This window comes from Panicum virgatum, chromosome 5N (assembly GCF_016808335.1).
Source record: "Panicum virgatum strain AP13 chromosome 5N, P.virgatum_v5, whole genome shotgun sequence".
Classification (NCBI taxonomy): domain Eukaryota; kingdom Viridiplantae; phylum Streptophyta; class Magnoliopsida; order Poales; family Poaceae; genus Panicum; species Panicum virgatum.
This window is the reverse complement of record NC_053149.1, coordinates 68228374-68244645: the sequence shown is the minus strand read 5'-3', so window position 1 is coordinate 68244645 and position 16272 is coordinate 68228374. Positions and strand designations below refer to the sequence as shown.

Sequence of the window (16272 nt, the reverse complement as noted above, 5' to 3'; positions counted from 1 at the left end):
TAGAGGATGGTTGCGGTAGCATTACTGTGGCTAATCATCAATTAATTACCGTCATTAGATTCGTCGCAAAAAATTACATCCATCCGTGAAGAGGTTTTGCAAATAGACTTTGTTTAGTGGGCCATGCATAGAGATTAGCACGAATCACTGTTCATTAGCACAAGTAACCAAACGGGGAATCGCCCAGCGGAACAAGCCGAATGAGGCTGGCGATGCCAACTCTTAGCGGTGTTTAAAAAATATGGAGCAAGGTAAGAACATTCGCCGATGTCTTATTAAATAAAAAATAAAGAAGAAGAGAGATGATACAAGTGAGTGATGCTGAGATGGGCAAACACTTAACACTACTGGCAACTTTTAGATATTTTATTTTTCCCTAGCATTGTTAACATACTGCAACATATTATCAGCCTGTTCGGCTGGATCGCTGGGGCAGCCACGGCTAGCTTTTTTCACTATAGCAGTAGCGCTTTTCACTGTAGAAGTACCAGCTGCTACAGGGTCGTGCTCTCAGTAGCAGCACCCAGCGAACCGAACAGGCTGCAAGAGTTATGCCAATTTCACGTGTATGTTCTATTTTTTCTGGCACCACTTCATTGTGGAGGACCTTAACTTACTCAATTTTTTTCACATTTATTGTTAATGATGTAAACAAAGAGTGTAGAATAGTTAAGAACATAAACCAGGTAAAGTTTTTGTGAATTATATTATCTATCAAAAAAAAGAATGAAAACTGCCCTATTGTTTTTTCCTCAAGAAATTAACAGGCTAAGAACACATTTTATGATCGCTATAACTCGTGTTCCCGTAGCATTTCGCTTTTGCGGCGGGTCCAGTGGCAACCGTGGGACCCACGGAGCTTTCTAGGGAAGATTAAATAAAAAACAAAAGAGAACGACTAGCCTCATCATCTCGTATTCTCTCGTCGCCTGTATGTGGTGATACGTCCTCAGCCCAAGAAGACCGAGTCTTGGACTTATTTTGATGTGGGCTCCTCGATTTTGCTATTTAAGCCCGGCCCACCAGCCCTGCGGCCCACGTTATTGGCAAGCAAGCACCGAAACGCGCAGCGTTACTGCGATTAACTAAGCACGCATCACAAGACTTAATCACAAGTTATATATAATTATCAATTTACCATGTCAAGTACATATCTGGTGGCAAGCAAAACAGTGGACATCCCTGATTAAATCCCGAGCAATACATGCAACTAGGAACCAGCAACACTCAAACATTCAGTAACAAAATCGGCAGCTTAGCAACATGTAAGTATGCAGTAAGGTTTCAAGCCCTCTGCCTAATTCCTGCCACGAGAGCGACCGCCATGCCTAGGAGGCACAACAGTCCACCCATCGGAGTCAGGTGCAGGCCTCGAGGGTCTTGGTCTGTCCACCGCCATCTCCTCCGGCGCAGCAGCTGCTTCATCTTCCATCATTGACTCGCCATCATCATCATCATCTGAGCTATCACTGTCATCATCATCTGCTGCTATCTGCTGATGAGAACAAAACAAATCAGAATGTGCCAAGAATTACTCGTGGTATAATAACAATTTGCCAAGAGAAGAAAATATCAGGAATGAAACCAACATTACAATAGCAAAAAAGAGGTTTTAATCTCCGCTGAGATGAACTATGTATCAAGGTGGATCGATGATGCTTTGGAAATGAAGACTGGTCATACTTTGATACAAAATTGCAGAAAAATGTTAGTTAAGAAGTGTGAACAGATGCAACACTAAATTACAGAGCAGGCAAAGGGAGAGAATGCAATGACAGTAGGTACATGTGCACTCTGGGAAACATATGATTCAATGAAGTGCAAAAACAGCACATACCTGTCTACTTTGAGAAACAGCATTCCCCTGAACACGCAAATTCCTTAACTTCTCTATTGATGAATAGTTGCTTTGCAGGCATTCTTCATGTATAATCAATAATTGTTCAGCGACCTGTTTAAAGAAGTGATTGAAACTAAAAAAATATACAATGTTTTGTATGACTAAATGAAAAACACTTAATACCAACAGAAACACTACATTGCTTATTGTAAGAAGTTTTTTTTTTTATTTGTGTGATATGCTACAGAACGGCCCCATAAAGACAGAACTGATGAAGTAATGTGTAATATAAAACAAGGCCTAGTTCTTCTGAAGAAATATTATCTACTGCTGAGTGATGTCATAAACAGCATAAGATCTCCCCAATGCAAACGCTCATTGTGTAAAATTGAATGGTACAATCCATATCCAAATTTCCATCCATGTACTTGTCAAACTTTGCTTAGGCTACCTGTGTGGCACAAAAATATGTTTGGTCCAATAAGGTGAGAGTATTAGATTTGCTCACACACATCTTAAGGTCATGTGAAGCTGAATTGCCATTGAATAAGATCATTCAACATGTAAAAAAGGTCAGGTACAACAAATCCCAATGTACTAATTAAAAACATTAAATGACATCCAGGTAACCCAACATACCCAAATTAATTTAAATATTCCAATAATGAAAAATTGAACCATCCTTTTTGCAAGGAACATATCACACTACAAAACAGTCATACAGTGTGCCGATAGAGTTTTAACTGGAAATGAGTAGACAGGGGAAATAAATTACCTCCTCAACACTATTATCCTCAAAGTCAGCATTGAAAGAATCAGATACTGTGTCGTACATCATATCCACCAAGTCTTCAAAATAGTGCGGACCTGAAATAGAAACCTTATCAATACAAATGGACCCCAAAAGTTCTAAGCTGATGAAATTGAGTCCACAGCCAATTGAATAGATATAAAAAAAGCCCTTTGATTTCCAAAAAACCAAAGCTGAAAAAAATGGAGTGAAATCCATTCTTTCCTGACTAAAAAATCCTGCGTAAAGGAATGCACTTGTGCACTTAAATTTAAAACCGCTAAAGTAAAAGAAGAATAGTACAAACATGGCTCGGAGCTGAAAGCAGAAATGTAAACATTACAAAATGCTCCATGGTAGACATTTTTCCATGCCGGCCAAACAAGCTTTAATCCGTGTCGATCTTCTCAAATCATACATATAAGCAAATAGATATTAAGACACTCATCTGATGATTTATACCAACAGTAACTGGCTGGTAGTCCCCGATCCTGAGGACCTGCACACGTTTTTAAAAACTGGCCTATCTGCATTGATTCAAAGAATTGGCTAATTTCACCAAACTCTAATTCTTTTTTTTTCAGAAGTGTAAATCTGCTCCAAGTGTACCATAAGGAGATAAAAAGAATAAGAAGCTTGCAGAAAAGTAGCATTCTATAATCGTGGGATTCAATTTGCTAGTTGGAATGTTTCAGGATAAGATCTAGGATGCATTAAGTCACTGAGATATCTGGTAATATGGGCACCAGTATCATATTTATGAGAAAGGTATAGATGGGATCCAATAGGCTATGTAGTACTTAGTCGTGGATTAGATGGTTGCGCCTTGACTCCTACAGGCTCACAATGCTGAACCTAAGAAGTGTCCATGAAGTCACAAGTGCCTCTAAATCGATCCCAATAAGTGTCTCATAAATCTCTCACAATTTGGCTAATAGGTTTCCACAACCAAAATGAATGGTGACATGGTGCACCTAGGCATTTCTTGCTGACTACTGAAGGCATCAACCATCCAAACAATTTTTTTTGAGAAATCTGAACCAGTAGTTTTGGGGGTAATTTAACAAGTCCCTATTTATGAGTATGCATAGCCTATAGAAGCTAATGAAACTGATTCTTTAAAGTTTACATTGGCAGCTTTTGGAGTAAAAATTGACAGCTTAACGCACAGCAGCTAACTGGTCCCCATATTATTCAGCAAATGTATATGTCATCCAAGATTTCTATTTGGAAAAATATTTTCTTTTCTTTAAGGATATACGAATATATGTTCAACTATTTGGATCGAAATAATTAAAAAGGACAACCCCCACGATGAATCAGATAACCTTAAGTTTCTCCACACCTCACATTCAATAGCCACAACATACAATTATAATGATCAATTAATACAAGCACAACGCCATTACCCGTAGCAAATGAAACTTTTGCACACAACCAGAAACCTAAATCCTCGCTAGTTAAGCCACAGCTACAGCTATATGAAACATAGCAACTTCGTACAGCCGAGCCCAATTCCAAATCCTCAGACCGAGATATGAGAATTTCAGCGACTGAGATTTGAGAATTCAGCGCGTAAACTAAACCCTGTCAACCTCACTACCGGAACCCGCCTCGAGGAGCAGTAAATTGTCCGAGGATGCTGAAGGAGCTGTACGTACCCCTGGAGCGACAGAACCAGGAGTGGATGGACTCGCCGAAATGGTCGGCCTTGGCGCGGGAGTCGCGGCCGCCCCACTGGTTCTCCACCGCCATCTGCAGGGCCGTCCAGCGCCCGAACACCAGCCTGATGCCCTCGCCAAGCGCCGCCGCCGCCTCGGGGGAGATCGGACCGCCGCTGCCGCTGCCGCTGCCGCCGCCGCCGTTGGATGCGGCCATGGTGTCGCGGTGTTTTTTTTTTTTTGAGCAGGGTGTCGCGGTGGTTGGGACGGAGGAAGACGGCTAGGGTTTTTGCCTCTCGGAGCCCTCGTTTGGTTTGGCAACAAATCTAGCAAGCACGCTTTCCGGAAAAAGAATCTCGTATGCATGAAGCACTAAATGAAGTCTATTTGTAAAAAAATTTCAAGGATGAGTGTAATTTTTCGCGACGAATCTAATGACGGTAATTAATCGATGATTTGTTACAGTGATGCTACAGTAACCCTCCTCTAATCGCGGGATCAAAGGTCTCATTAGATTCTTCAGTGTCACTAGTGCAGGGTTTTAAAGTTGATTTTGTAAATTAATTTTATTTGATACCGTAATTAGCGGTCAAAATTTACTATTATGAGCGATAGAAAGCATCAAACAAGGCCAGGCCAGAGTCTCAGTTGCGCTGCCGACTGTTTTTTTCTCTCGAGATAAATACAGTAGAGGAAAAGGCTCGTGTTATAGGGCCAGGTTTTGGGCTTCATGGGTGCGTATCCGTTTTTGGGCTTTAGGCCTGATTATCTTTCAGGTCCATATTTTAGAGGCCTGGCCCAAGATGGACCGTCGGGTGAAAGGTCGGTAACACAGGAACCTTCGAGGCCACGGAAACGATGAAGCCGCGTCCGACCCGTTCAACGCGTTCGCCTTCTGCTATAAAAATCCAGTTTCCCCACCACCGCCTCGAGGCCTGCGCAAAATTCCCAAATCCCCGTCGCCTGCTCGCAAAATTCCCAGTCCCCGTCGTCTGCCTCCGCAAGCGCCTCGGAACCCTAGCCCGGCGGCGCCTCCAGATCCAGCGCGCACATCCGGCGCAATCGGCCGCTGCTACCCCCAGTCGACGCGCTCCGGCACCTCCGCTCCCCGTCGTTCTCCACCCGACTTCTCCGCCTGCGATCTCCCCCCGGCGGAGTCCAGAGGAGTCGCTTGCTGGAGGCTTCTTCCGCACCCGCCAGGCGCCGAATCGGAGGGATCCGCGAGCCCGCCGTCGTCGCTGATCGCCGATCGCCGATCGCCTCCCCGTAGATCGAATTTGATCTGTAGCCCTTCGAATTGTGTATTTCATCTGAGAAAAAAAATATTCAGGCCCTCTCGTTCAAAATTGTGAGAAAGGCCTTTTGCGAGAAAACAAACTCGCCATCCATCATGGGTGTTGTGTATTACCAATATAAGAGTGAAAAGGAGATCTGTTCCATGCCTGTGCCCCATACTTTTATCTCTGTCTCTGAACTCAAGCAGCTTATCATGACGAGCGGTAAGTACGGCCGTGGCCGAACCCGCGGCCGTCCCATGGACGATATTGTCATCTCCAACGCCCAGACTGGCGAAGGTTCGTTTTAACGTGCTCGATTGTACTTGATACTAGTGGTAAAATTCATCGTAGGCCATATGCTGCACGATAGATTCTGCAGCCTGAAAAGCATGTGTAATTAGCGTTTTGTTATCACGATCATCACGATTTTGAGAGATTAGTAGCTTTGCCACTGAGATGTTCGGATTCATGCAGAGGGCATTGTTTCGATAACGTCAATTTCTTTGTGATCGAGATTTTATGGTTCTTGTTTCCTAGGTAGATGCTGTTTGGGCTATGAATCCGTACAGTGGTCATTTGTTACTTGTTTTCTTGAGCACTGTAATTCTATTTGTCTCCTTTTTTTTTGTATGCCCATGCATGGGATTTGCTCCTGAAGGTGTCAGGAAAGCATCCGGGATAAAAGATGATCCATATAACTGGACATCCTCCATTAGATTGCGCCTTGCAATCCTTATGGAGGGTTTATAAATTTATAAATTGTGATCATTTGTAACATTGTGTTCTCTTTTCTATTTTTCCCGATACTGCACATGAGTCCAATAGATAAGAATAGCGCTCCAATACCAATTGTGAACAAAAGTCAATGCTATTCAAAGATCGTAGTCTAATTCAATAACATCTCAATTTTGATGTTCAGTTCAACGCATCATTTCTCTTATAACTTGCAAGATTATGTTTATTTTAGTGGATTGATTGACATTTTTCTGTTTTCTGTGCTTGTTCCTGAATTCAGAATATGCAGATGAAAGGGCAATGGTACTACAGAACACACATGTTCTGGTCCGCAGAATTAACATTCCTGGACAACTGTCAGACAAAATCGTCTTATCCCCAACGTAATGTCTCCTCTTAAATCTTTTACTTCACAGTCAAAGTCACTGTTTCCCTGTTTGGATAGAGAGGTTAAAAGACGGACATTTGAAATTCACTTTTGAACATTATTGTATTATCTGCTCTGCTTAGATAAATGTGTGCTTTAAGTCTGAATAATTGGATTTCACTATGAAACCAGCAAAATAATTCTCGATGTCCCTAATATTTACATGTCTTCTCTGCCTCCTTGAAAAATATGGTTGTTTCCTTCAAGCACTCCCTGTCCACACAGATTTTGCAACAACACATAGAGCTCAAGCAGAACATGCAGGGCAGAAAAATGATGACCATGTATACTAATTTTATGTAATTAATTGCAGGCGGAAAGTCACAGAAGGATGTCCTGTACCTTCAAGCGAGTCAGTGGTTACTGATGTAAACTCAAAATCGTGTTCCTCCATAGGAGTGCAAGATGAAGATGCTGCAATCACCGCGGTGATTGATGCAGCTGAACTCAAATTGTAAGCATACTATATTCGCTTTTCACCCAAAATGCTAGTAGTTTTTTTGTTACCTTCATTCTGATAATCTTGCTCCATGGTGTCTGTAGGGAACAGTACCCAGCTAAAAGAGAACAGGGTAGTAGAAGGTTTACATCAGGAAGAAACTATGGACGGGAAGTGGAGACACCTCCACTAGGGTATGTCTGCCGCTCTTGCGGTGTTCCAGGCCATTTCATTCAACACTGCCCAGAGGAAAGCAAGACACCTCCACCTGGATACATCTGCTACAGATGCCGAATCCCAGGGCATTTTATTCACCATTGCCCCACCATTGGGGATCCTAAGTTCGACAATAATAAATTGAGTCGGTCCCTTGCGCCAGTAGTAACTGTAAGTCCTGTTAATGGCATTCTGGAAGCACTTGTCCCAGCTGCACCGGTTAGTGCTGTTGATGACTTGCCAGCAGAGCTCCACTGTCGACTGTGTAATAAAGTGATGATGGATGCAGTATTGACAAGCAAGTGCTGTTTTGACAGTTTTTGTGATAAATGTAAGTGGTTTTCATATACTCCATATGTATGTATCTTAAATCTTTATTTTCATACACTCCAAATTTGTTTAGTAATAGCAGTATCTAGCTGTTTCTGGGTCAAGTAATTACACTTCGGACAATATGAGGAACAACTTTCTGTTTACCTCTGTCAGGCATTCGGGATTACATTATTACGGAGTCGAAGTGCATTTGTGGAGTCAAGGCGCTAGCAGATGACCTCATTCCCAATCAAACACTTCGGAGCACAATCAACAATATGATGGGAACAAGAGCTTGCAGCGGTGGAAGTGGCACAACAACGCACAGAAGTTCGTCAGGCAGCAACCCTGACCCCAGAGTACAGAGCCACACCCCTTCTGCTGCCTCAGAAAGGGTGATGAAGCAATCGACAGACCTTGAGCTGTCAGCAGCATCTGCACCGGATGATGGACTCCAGGTTGCAACAGGAGGTGATCTTATAAATCAACCTCGAGAGAAATTGGCAGCCAATGTTGATATCATGAGCAGAGATGAAGGCAATTCCACAGAAGTGTCAACAGAGAAGACTATAGCAGGTTCTGAGGTAATTCAAGTAAAAGATGGAAGTGGATCAACATCAAAGGTCACTACTGTTTCGGGGGCCCTAGAGCACAATGCCACAAGGACAAATCAACCGAAGAAGAAGCGGAAGGCAGACTCAACAAAGAATGTTCAACCTAACAGTGTTGACTATGGTTTAAATGGTTACAATGTTCCATTTGACCCAGCTTATTACAACCCATTCATCAGTGGGTATTCTTGGGTAACTGAACCTTACATGTGTGGCTCGATGGGAATGCCTTACGCTGGTTATCCAATGGTCCCATATGGTGTAAATTACTTCAATGGTATGCCACCACAGGCTCCTGGAATGCCAGGCTATCCAGCAAGCTATCAGAGGTATCTGTTGTCCTAGCATCTTGTGTTCATAATGCTCTTTTTTTTATTAATTATAGTATGCTATAATCTGGTTCCAGTTTCCAGAGCTCCCCTTTCTATTGCAATGCTAATAGTCCTTGTTGATTTCTTCAGGCCTGAAACTCAGCCCACAAATCACCGGGGCACAGAAGCTGTTGCGTCACATTCAAGACAGGCTGAGAGGCCCAAGAACACTCGTGTTCACCCCCAATCTTCAGAGAACAACCACCAACTGGGTTCTCATGGTTCAGAATCGAGGAACAGAACCAGGTCAAGCTCTGAGAGAAGGGACCATGGGCGTCCTGACAGGTCCTCCGACGACTACCACGAGGATCAGTCAAGTAGAAAGAGAATGCGGGATTCTTCTCCAATATATGGCGACAAACACAGCGGTCGGAGGTCGAGAGACAGTTCCAGGAGTATGACTCGTGAGGAGGATGCAAGCGATGATGAGCGCAACTTCAAGAGGAGGTGGGGGCGCAGATCATCAGTTGGCGTGGGCACAAGGCACTGAATGAAGAAAGAGGTCAACTTGGTGGAGGACCAAGTGGAGGATTGCTGATCCGCGATGCTCTCTATAGATTTTCTATTACTTGTAATTGTATGTATGCATCTGGAAGCTATGGGAGCTTCTGAAAACCTGGGAAGAACTTGCAGGTTTTCCCCAACAGAAATGTAATCAGCTATTCATAAATCTGTACTTGAGAGCATTGCCAGCTCTCGCCTCTGTAATGCAATGTCTCCAAAGATGAATGGAATTGCTCTGATTGCTGAGTTAATTTTGCATTTCTTTGTCATACTTCTACCCAGGGGCGGAGCCACGTTGATCAAGGGTGGTGCACTGGCACCAGGGTTTGAGGCATGTTTTTGCTAGTAAGTATCATATTTTACCGTTTGTGCACCACCCTTGAGCAAACCTGTGCACCAGGTCGATGACCGCGTGGCCCATCCATCTACGATGCTAAGGCACCAGGTGTGCTTTGTGCCTTCACCTAGCCATGAAATGTGCACCATACACCTCAATATGTTTGTCTGATATATAGCATCGAAAGCTTTAGATTTCTCTCATCTTCTGGCCATTTAGAATCTTTCTATTTTAAATTCCCATATTAACACATATACATATTCAGGGACATGTTATTGCGCTAGCGCCTAATTTTTAACTCCCTAATAAGCATATATCATAGGATCTTCATGGGACAATCTTGAGCATTTCTTCTTCCTCCCAGCTTTGGTACTGTGCTTCTTCTCCGGCACAATAGCTACTCACGCGTGCTCGCTCCAACCTCCGATTCCGCCCTTTCCTCGTCCGTCCCCAGTTACTTTGTGTTCATTGGATTCGTCTGGCGAAATTACACCCATCTTTAAAATAGGTTTTTAAATAAATTTTATTTACTAGTAAAATTCCTTCGCACTAATTGTTAGCACTAACCATTAGCGCGCTAACCAAACAGACAATGCCCAGTTTTTCTCACGCTGCAGCTGATCCCGTCAATTCCTGTTTCCTGCCGCAGGGCCCTTCTAATTTTCAGGCATCACTTGTACACTGTGGAGGTATGGAGGGCCTAAGAATGGATGTACTAATAATGTCGTGAGCCGTCTATTTCTCCCCCAACCATTGTAAAAAAAATTGATATACATAACATATAGGCAAATGAATACAATGTTAAAGCAGTGCACCAGGGTCATCCCAGCTCTAGCTTCGCCCCTGCTTCTACCCATACATGCCCGTTTTGCTGTTGATACGCGTATAGTCGAATGTGATGTGTTGCGTAGCAATGCATTTTCTCCAGTAGTTCACCCGTATAATTCTAAGTAGTTCACCCGTACAATTCAAACTTTATTTAACACTGTTAAACTCCTGCTAGTTGCGTTAGCTGCGGTGACCTGAAAGATTCAGGGGTAGACATCACCCTGTTTAAGAGTTCATTCCTACCAGTTAGCTGCGGTGACCTGAAAGGTTCAGGAGCAGGACATCACCCTGTTTAAGAGTTCATTCCTACCAGTTAGCTGCGGTGACCTGAAAGATTCAGGGGCAGGACATCACCCTATTTAAGAGTTCCTTCCTACCCTGACAGAAGCATGTCCATTTCAGCGCAGTAACTCAATGCAAAACGATTGAATTACAAGCCCGCGCAACTGAGCTCGGCAAAACCTGCAGTGTGATAACAGAGTTGTGAGGGGTGATGATAAAAAAAAAAAAAGTTGTGAGGGGTGCCATCTACCACGAAGCGAATGAGAGTGATTTACTAGAAATCACGAGCACACAATTATGGCTGGGCAAAATACCCGAAACCCGAAGCCCGAACCCGAAAAACCCGAGCCCGAACCCGAAAAACCCGAACCCAAAAAACCCGAACCCCAATTCGGGTTCTAACCCACGGTACCCGAAATTATTACGGGTAGTTCGGGTATTGGGCTACGGTACCCGAATTACCCGAACTACCCGAAATCAGCCCAGCCCATAGATGTGTTTATTCATTGTATGAAAATCAGCCCAGCCCAGCCCATGAATCCTCTTAACCCTAACCTACGCACAGCGGTCAGCGCCCCACCCACCCCACCCCGGCACCCCCCGTCCCCCACCGCCCCACCCCAGTCACGCCGCCACAGGCCACAGTGCCCAGCCGCCCCCTCGCGAGTCGCGAGTCGCCCGTCCGCCCCTCGTGCTCCGTCCGCCGTCACCGGCTCACCGCGCCACCGCCCCTCACCCGCCGGCCGCCATAACCGCGCCACCGCACGCGACCGCGGCCTGCTTCCTCCGACGGTGCAGCTCGAGGCGACCCCCTTGCTCGCGGCGACCCCCGGCGGCCTGATCCAGTGCCGGCCCTCCCTCTCCTCTTCTCCGACCGGATCCATGGAGGCATCCGGCGCCTCCCGCTCCTTCCTCTCCCTCCTCGGCGAGCAGGCGAGCCAGCGCAGCTTCGGATCTCGCCCTCGCCGCAGTGGCCGCCGGGGCAGCCGCCTCACCGGCTCCCTCTGCGCCGGGCCGACGGGCGAGGAGCTGCGGCCTCCTCACCTACGCCGGGCCGAGGGAGGAGCTGCACCGGCCGGCGCGGGCGTGGGGTGGGGCCAGCCTCCCCTGCTCCAAGCGGCGCGGGGCGAGCGGATCCCGGCCGCGGTGGCGGTGGCAGAGGCCACCGTGGGCGCGTGGCGGCTGCGGTGGCGTGCAGAGGCCCCCGCGGGCACTGCTCGGCGAGCGACGGGCGAGCGCGCGGCTCCGAGTTCATGGCGGCGGCGGCGCGGCGAGCCATTATCGGCCCTCTTGATATCGGGTAGTTCGGGTATTACCCGAACCCGAACCCGAATTTTCGGGTACCCGAAATGTCGGGTTTTTGTTATTTCCGGCAAATTTCGGGTATCGATTTTCAAAACCCGAAATTTCAAATACCCGAAAAGCCCGACCCGAAATTTTCGGGCTACCCGAATGCCCAGCCATACACACAATATCAGACTTTAAAGCGGGCGGTAGAATCAGAAATTCAGAACCGAGACATCTTTTATTAAGCTCAAGCTCTCATGAAACCATGGCTTATTCCAGTGGCAGTAGTCACAGTACAAGATGAAACACTGTATAATACCATCTTAATTACAGTGCATACAACAAGGACCCCCAGCAGACTATTATGCCAATCCATGACCTTAGATCCATATATCAGACGTGCAGTCCCCACCAGGATATCTCATCTCATGGGCTAAGGCAGGACCATCAGGCTCCTTGCTAAAATCTACGAAGAAGTTGGGGTTGATAGCCAGTCCTCCTTTCTCAGTGTCAACATCGATCTGCAGCATGTGGGAGCCCTTCTTGACAAGATCATCACCATAGAACTGCTCATCCCAACGGCTGAAAAGTGAGTTGGTTACATATATCCTCTTGCCATCCAAGCTCAGCTGAATCATCTGAGGTCCACCTCTAAGTCGATGCCCCTGATTATAGAACACATAGTAAATTAGATTATCTTATTCTCAACAATCTTGTCCCGTAGTGTTTTCCTCCTCAGTATATTTAGAAAGAATATCTTCAGTAAGATTCAAGTGTGCTAGATTTCAATGAAGATAAAGTGTGCTTTTGAACATGACAACTGACAATGCAAATCCAGTGTGGCAAGATAGATGCTGTGTATTCTTTGGTACTTCACACTTCATTAGCTTACAATTCACCATGTGCAACAACCAAATTACACTTCTCAATTAAGAAGGTTCCGAGGGGAGAAATTACCTTGACCTGGGGCACATTATACTGTTCTTCTTGGCCATCATCAGTAACATAGACGACATCGCTGCCCTTCTGAAGAAGCCCACCAACCCATACTTGTCCCGCCAAGACAGGCTTGGCAGGGTCCTCAATGTTGTACTGCCTGATATCCCCATGAAGCCAATTGACCAAGTAGAGATAGCGGTCATCAAGAGAAATAACAAAATCAGTTATCAATCCTGGCATTTCTGGCAGAATCCAGTTGCGGACCTTCAGTGGTTTTACATCGATAGCAACCTACAAACATGATCATAGGAAGTGTAAGAGAGTTGGAAATCAAGTTATTAGGTGGGAAGAAAAACTTTAGCATGTAGCATGGGCAAACCTCGTGGCTCCATGATCCATCTGCAGTTTTGAAAAATCTAACCATGTTGCTTGTCAAAGCACATCCAACGTAACCAGTGTCCTTTGATGGGTCATGTAAAAACCTCACCTGAAGGAAAAACAAACAGAGAATTGTAACCAGTTGTTTTACAGAATTGCTGTTTTAGACAAACTGCACTTAAGAAGCGGTGTAGAAGTCCCATTTTTTTTAAAACTGGCAAGGAGAGTTTTAATCACGCATTACAAAACTGGGGCATGTCAGCCTCCAGCTGCAGGTATCAGATGAGTTGGTTAAAACCGCCCCTGGAAGAATACTACAAGCGCGACTATTCTGGTAGCATTTACAGGAAACAAAGACATCTCAAAAGTAAAAAAAATGGTCTGAGGAAACCTATTCCGACAGTAGTTGCTGCATTTTTAACATTATATTACCTCAAGGGGAAGAAGTCCCGTGTCTCCTAAATCAAGGGTCTGCTTGAGCTCACCACCAGGCCAGTCATACACATGAAGATGCCTTCCGTAGAGACCATCCTGGACATGTTGAAGATTGAAACCTGTCCTGAAGGCTGCAGGGGCTCCCCATGTTGAACTGATCATCGTCTTGTGACGAGGCTGGTACCAGAAGTCATAGCCAAACAAGGGGCTGTGACCTGGCTTTTCCCAACTACAAGTAGAAAAGATCTAATCATTAATCAAGACACTAAGAACAACATTATGAATCTGTCTGTTTATCTTGTCAATTGTCATGTAACAATTTGTCATGCATGAGCTGCCATTTCAGAGCACCCTACATCCATAGTAAATTATACAAGTATGGATCTTGTTTGCTCATATTTTACTGCATATAATTGGTTATGCTCTGTAATTGTCCCTAGTCGCATGTTATTTTTCCACATCAATGTGCCTATATCGTGAAAAGAACTTACCGCCCTTTGACATTAAACTCTGAATCCAACAGGAGGAAGCCATTGCCGGCTGCATTCCCCTCCTTGTCCCCAAGGCAAGATATCATAATGTCACCAGATGCAAGGCAATGCGATGTGTGAGGAAACCCAAGTCCAGTCTTCTCAGCAATGTCCTCGGCCTGGACCACCTTATGCAAGGACGGCGCTCTCGGGTCTGTAGCAGTGTCAACAACATACACACGACCTGACCTGCAGATAGCCATCCAAGCCACATCAAAAATTCAGTTCTGCGTATCAGCACTCCAGCAAGTCAATTAATTCATTCATCCAAAAATGTGGTCATCTCCATTTGATACTCACAGCAATGAAGGCAGGATCAAGAAGCGGCGTTCCGCTGATGGATCGCCGTGGCAGGAGCTGCAAGAATTCCAGCCAGAGTGATGCAGCTCATCGCCAATGTGGGTCACCGGGAGCCTGTGGATCACTTGGGAGTATGTAGGAGAGTTGGGATCCAAATCCACCGTCGCAAGGTAATCTGGCTTGTTAATGCCTGTGCCTGCACAATAATACATACTCGTAAGCACAAAAACCCCGTTACATTGCAAGATTCACAGCTCTCTTCATTATCACGGGGTTTCTGTGGTCTTAAGAAATTCCCAAGGCAGAAACCATGTGAACTTCTGCCAGTAACCGAAACTAATAGACAGTCTTAAATTATGATATCGGAAACTAATAGTCTTAAATTATGATATCGGAAACTAATAGACAGTCTTAAATTATGAAAACATACACAGGACCACTCGTACAGAATATTTCTTTGTCTTGACTTAATTTCAGGTTAATTTTGAAGGGTCGCTTTCTGCCTTTCCATCCTAACAACCCGTATTTAAGAACTGCTAACGCTCTATTAGAGGTGCTATAAAAACCCGATTAATCCTCCAAGATCTGCCTGTATGGTGATGAGTGATGTGTAGTATGTCAGTATCTCCATGATCCTTCCATTCATGGCTTGTGGCAGGACGACGGATGGGGTTACGCAGGAAGCAAGCTCACCGTTGTAGACGCAGGTGACGTAGATGAGCTTCTCCCTCGGGCCCTTCTCCATGGCCTCCAGCGGCGTCGCGTACCCGGGCCCCTTCGCGGCGTGGCAGCACGCCCCGCCGTTGGCCGCCGCCGGCGCCGGCACGTCGACCGCCGCTGCTCCGGCCATCTTCTCGCCGCCCCTGGTGCTCTCAGGTCGCGCACCAACCGCCTGCAGAGAACAGAACGAACGCAGCCTTTCCGGTCAGCTCTGCTGGACCAGGATCTCGGCCACCGGAGCGCCGGAGATGAGGAAGACGAGGAAGCGAAGCTGCTCACTCACTCGCGCGAGCCAGACAAGAGGGAGGTGAGGAGATGACTTGTGTGCTCGCGTTCCAGAGTTTGGTGAGGAGGGGGGTGGGCACAGGGCAGGGTGGGCCGGCCAATTATAGTGCCGTTGGTTGCGCGCCGCGATCCGTGCGGACGGGGAGAGAAGGCTGCGTGAACCTGGGCCCCACGGCGTGGAGGTGGGTGGGATGGCCGTCGTATCTGGACGATAATGCGGGGAGGTGGGATCCACCGCTGCGACGCACGGGAACGGAAGGCGACGCCGGGCTAGCAGCCATCCCGGGCGAAACGACACGGCCGATGCCACCGCGACCGCGCGAGAGCGCGACGCCGGCCGGAGCGGGGCGCGGTGGCCCGCCCGTGGGCTTACCCTCTCGCGTGCACGGCCATTTCCGAGCAACTTTTCCTAGCGAATACCGTCGCGTTGCTCGGATCCACGTCAGGGCGTGTTGGTCCTTCCTCCCGGGTGGCTGGACTGGGCCAGCAGCTGATTTCCACTGTCGTGGCATGGGTTCAGCGTCACAGCTGGTGTCATCTGCACTTGGACGCTTTCTGAACAATGAGTGTGCCGTCGCGATCAGGTGAATTTGACTCCGAATTCCGAAACAAAAGTAGGACGCTGCACAGTCAACTGGTTTCACGAACTCGCTTGCTTCTTGCTTCCGCCCCTGCGTTGCGCTGCTTTATCTGAAATTTTTTTTTTTTTGCGAAGGTGCTTTATCTGAATTCTGAACATCCTTTTAGTCAAAGCAGGGGAAACGCTAA

The 16272-nt window shown here is 46.3% G+C and overlaps 3 protein-coding genes and 1 long non-coding RNA gene across 7 annotated transcripts; 1 reads left to right on the top strand and 3 right to left on the bottom strand.

Annotated features, from left to right (window-relative positions):
* Positions 1–1100: 1100 nt before the first annotated feature.
* Positions 1101–4558, bottom strand: LOC120675155 (pre-rRNA-processing protein TSR2 homolog). Of its 2 annotated transcripts, none has more exons than XM_039956237.1 (4): positions 4292–4558; positions 2616–2707; positions 1838–1951; positions 1101–1495 (listed from the first exon to the last, which is right to left on the bottom strand). In XM_039956237.1, exons 1-4 carry the CDS (start codon positions 4506–4508, stop codon positions 1298–1300), a joined length of 621 nt encoding a protein of 206 aa, XP_039812171.1. In that variant the 5' UTR covers positions 4509–4558; the 3' UTR covers positions 1101–1297. The 2 variants fall into 2 exon arrangements, with proteins under 2 accessions (XP_039812171.1, XP_039812172.1); XM_039956238.1 differs by having other exon boundaries at positions 1101–1492.
* Positions 4559–5681: 1123 nt separating this feature from the next.
* Positions 5682–9441, top strand: LOC120674022 (E3 ubiquitin ligase PQT3-like). The gene is made up of 6 exons (XM_039955080.1): positions 5682–5865; positions 6584–6686; positions 7044–7184; positions 7274–7716; positions 7872–8637; positions 8770–9441. The coding sequence occupies exons 1-6, from the start codon at positions 5682–5684 to the stop codon at positions 9167–9169; spliced, it is 2037 nt and encodes a 678-aa protein (XP_039811014.1). The 3' UTR covers positions 9170–9441.
* Positions 9442–9728: 287 nt separating this feature from the next.
* On the bottom strand, positions 9729–10926 carry LOC120674023. The gene is made up of 2 exons (XR_005674949.1): positions 10881–10926; positions 9729–10810 (listed from the first exon to the last, which is right to left on the bottom strand). It is a non-coding gene; the product is annotated as an uncharacterized LOC120674023 (long non-coding RNA).
* Positions 10927–12126: 1200 nt separating this feature from the next.
* Positions 12127–15627, bottom strand: LOC120673251 (selenium-binding protein 2-like). Of its 3 annotated transcripts, none has more exons than XM_039954010.1 (8): positions 15503–15627; positions 15193–15391; positions 14500–14695; positions 14161–14388; positions 13667–13898; positions 13236–13343; positions 12875–13147; positions 12127–12582 (listed from the first exon to the last, which is right to left on the bottom strand). In XM_039954010.1, exons 2-8 carry the CDS (start codon positions 15347–15349, stop codon positions 12298–12300), a joined length of 1479 nt encoding a protein of 492 aa, XP_039809944.1. In that variant the 5' UTR covers positions 15350–15391; positions 15503–15627; the 3' UTR covers positions 12127–12297. The 3 variants fall into 3 exon arrangements, with proteins under 3 accessions (XP_039809944.1, XP_039809945.1, XP_039809943.1); XM_039954011.1 differs by having other exon boundaries at positions 15499–15568; XM_039954009.1 differs by having other exon boundaries at positions 15193–15573.
* Between the last annotated feature and the right edge of the window lie 645 nt (positions 15628–16272).

Excerpts from the sequence above, each read along its gene's own strand:
- LOC120675155 (XM_039956237.1), bottom strand. The coding sequence starts at position 4,508 with ATGGCCGCATCCAACGGCGGCGGCGGCAGCGGCAGCGGCAGCGGCGGT. Across the intron at positions 1,952-2,615 it reads AGGATAATAGTGTTGAGGAG|GTCGCTGAACAATTATTGAT; the intron begins GTAATTTATTTC and ends TTCTTTAAACAG. Across the intron at positions 1,496-1,837 it reads CTGTTTCTCAAAGTAGACAG|CAGATAGCAGCAGATGATGA; the intron begins GTATGTGCTGTT and ends TGTTCTCATCAG.
- LOC120674022 (XM_039955080.1), top strand. The coding sequence starts at position 5,682 with ATGGGTGTTGTGTATTACCAATATAAGAGTGAAAAGGAGATCTGTTCC. Across the intron at positions 6,687-7,043 it reads AAAATCGTCTTATCCCCAAC|GCGGAAAGTCACAGAAGGAT; the intron begins GTAATGTCTCCT and ends AATTAATTGCAG. Across the intron at positions 7,717-7,871 it reads TGACAGTTTTTGTGATAAAT|GCATTCGGGATTACATTATT; the intron begins GTAAGTGGTTTT and ends TACCTCTGTCAG.
- LOC120673251 (XM_039954010.1), bottom strand. The coding sequence starts at position 15,349 with ATGGCCGGAGCAGCGGCGGTCGACGTGCCGGCGCCGGCGGCGGCCAAC. Across the intron at positions 13,899-14,160 it reads GAGTTTAATGTCAAAGGGCG|TTGGGAAAAGCCAGGTCACA; the intron begins GTAAGTTCTTTT and ends TTCTACTTGTAG. Across the intron at positions 13,148-13,235 it reads ATGGATCATGGAGCCACGAG|GTTGCTATCGATGTAAAACC; the intron begins GTTTGCCCATGC and ends TCATGTTTGTAG.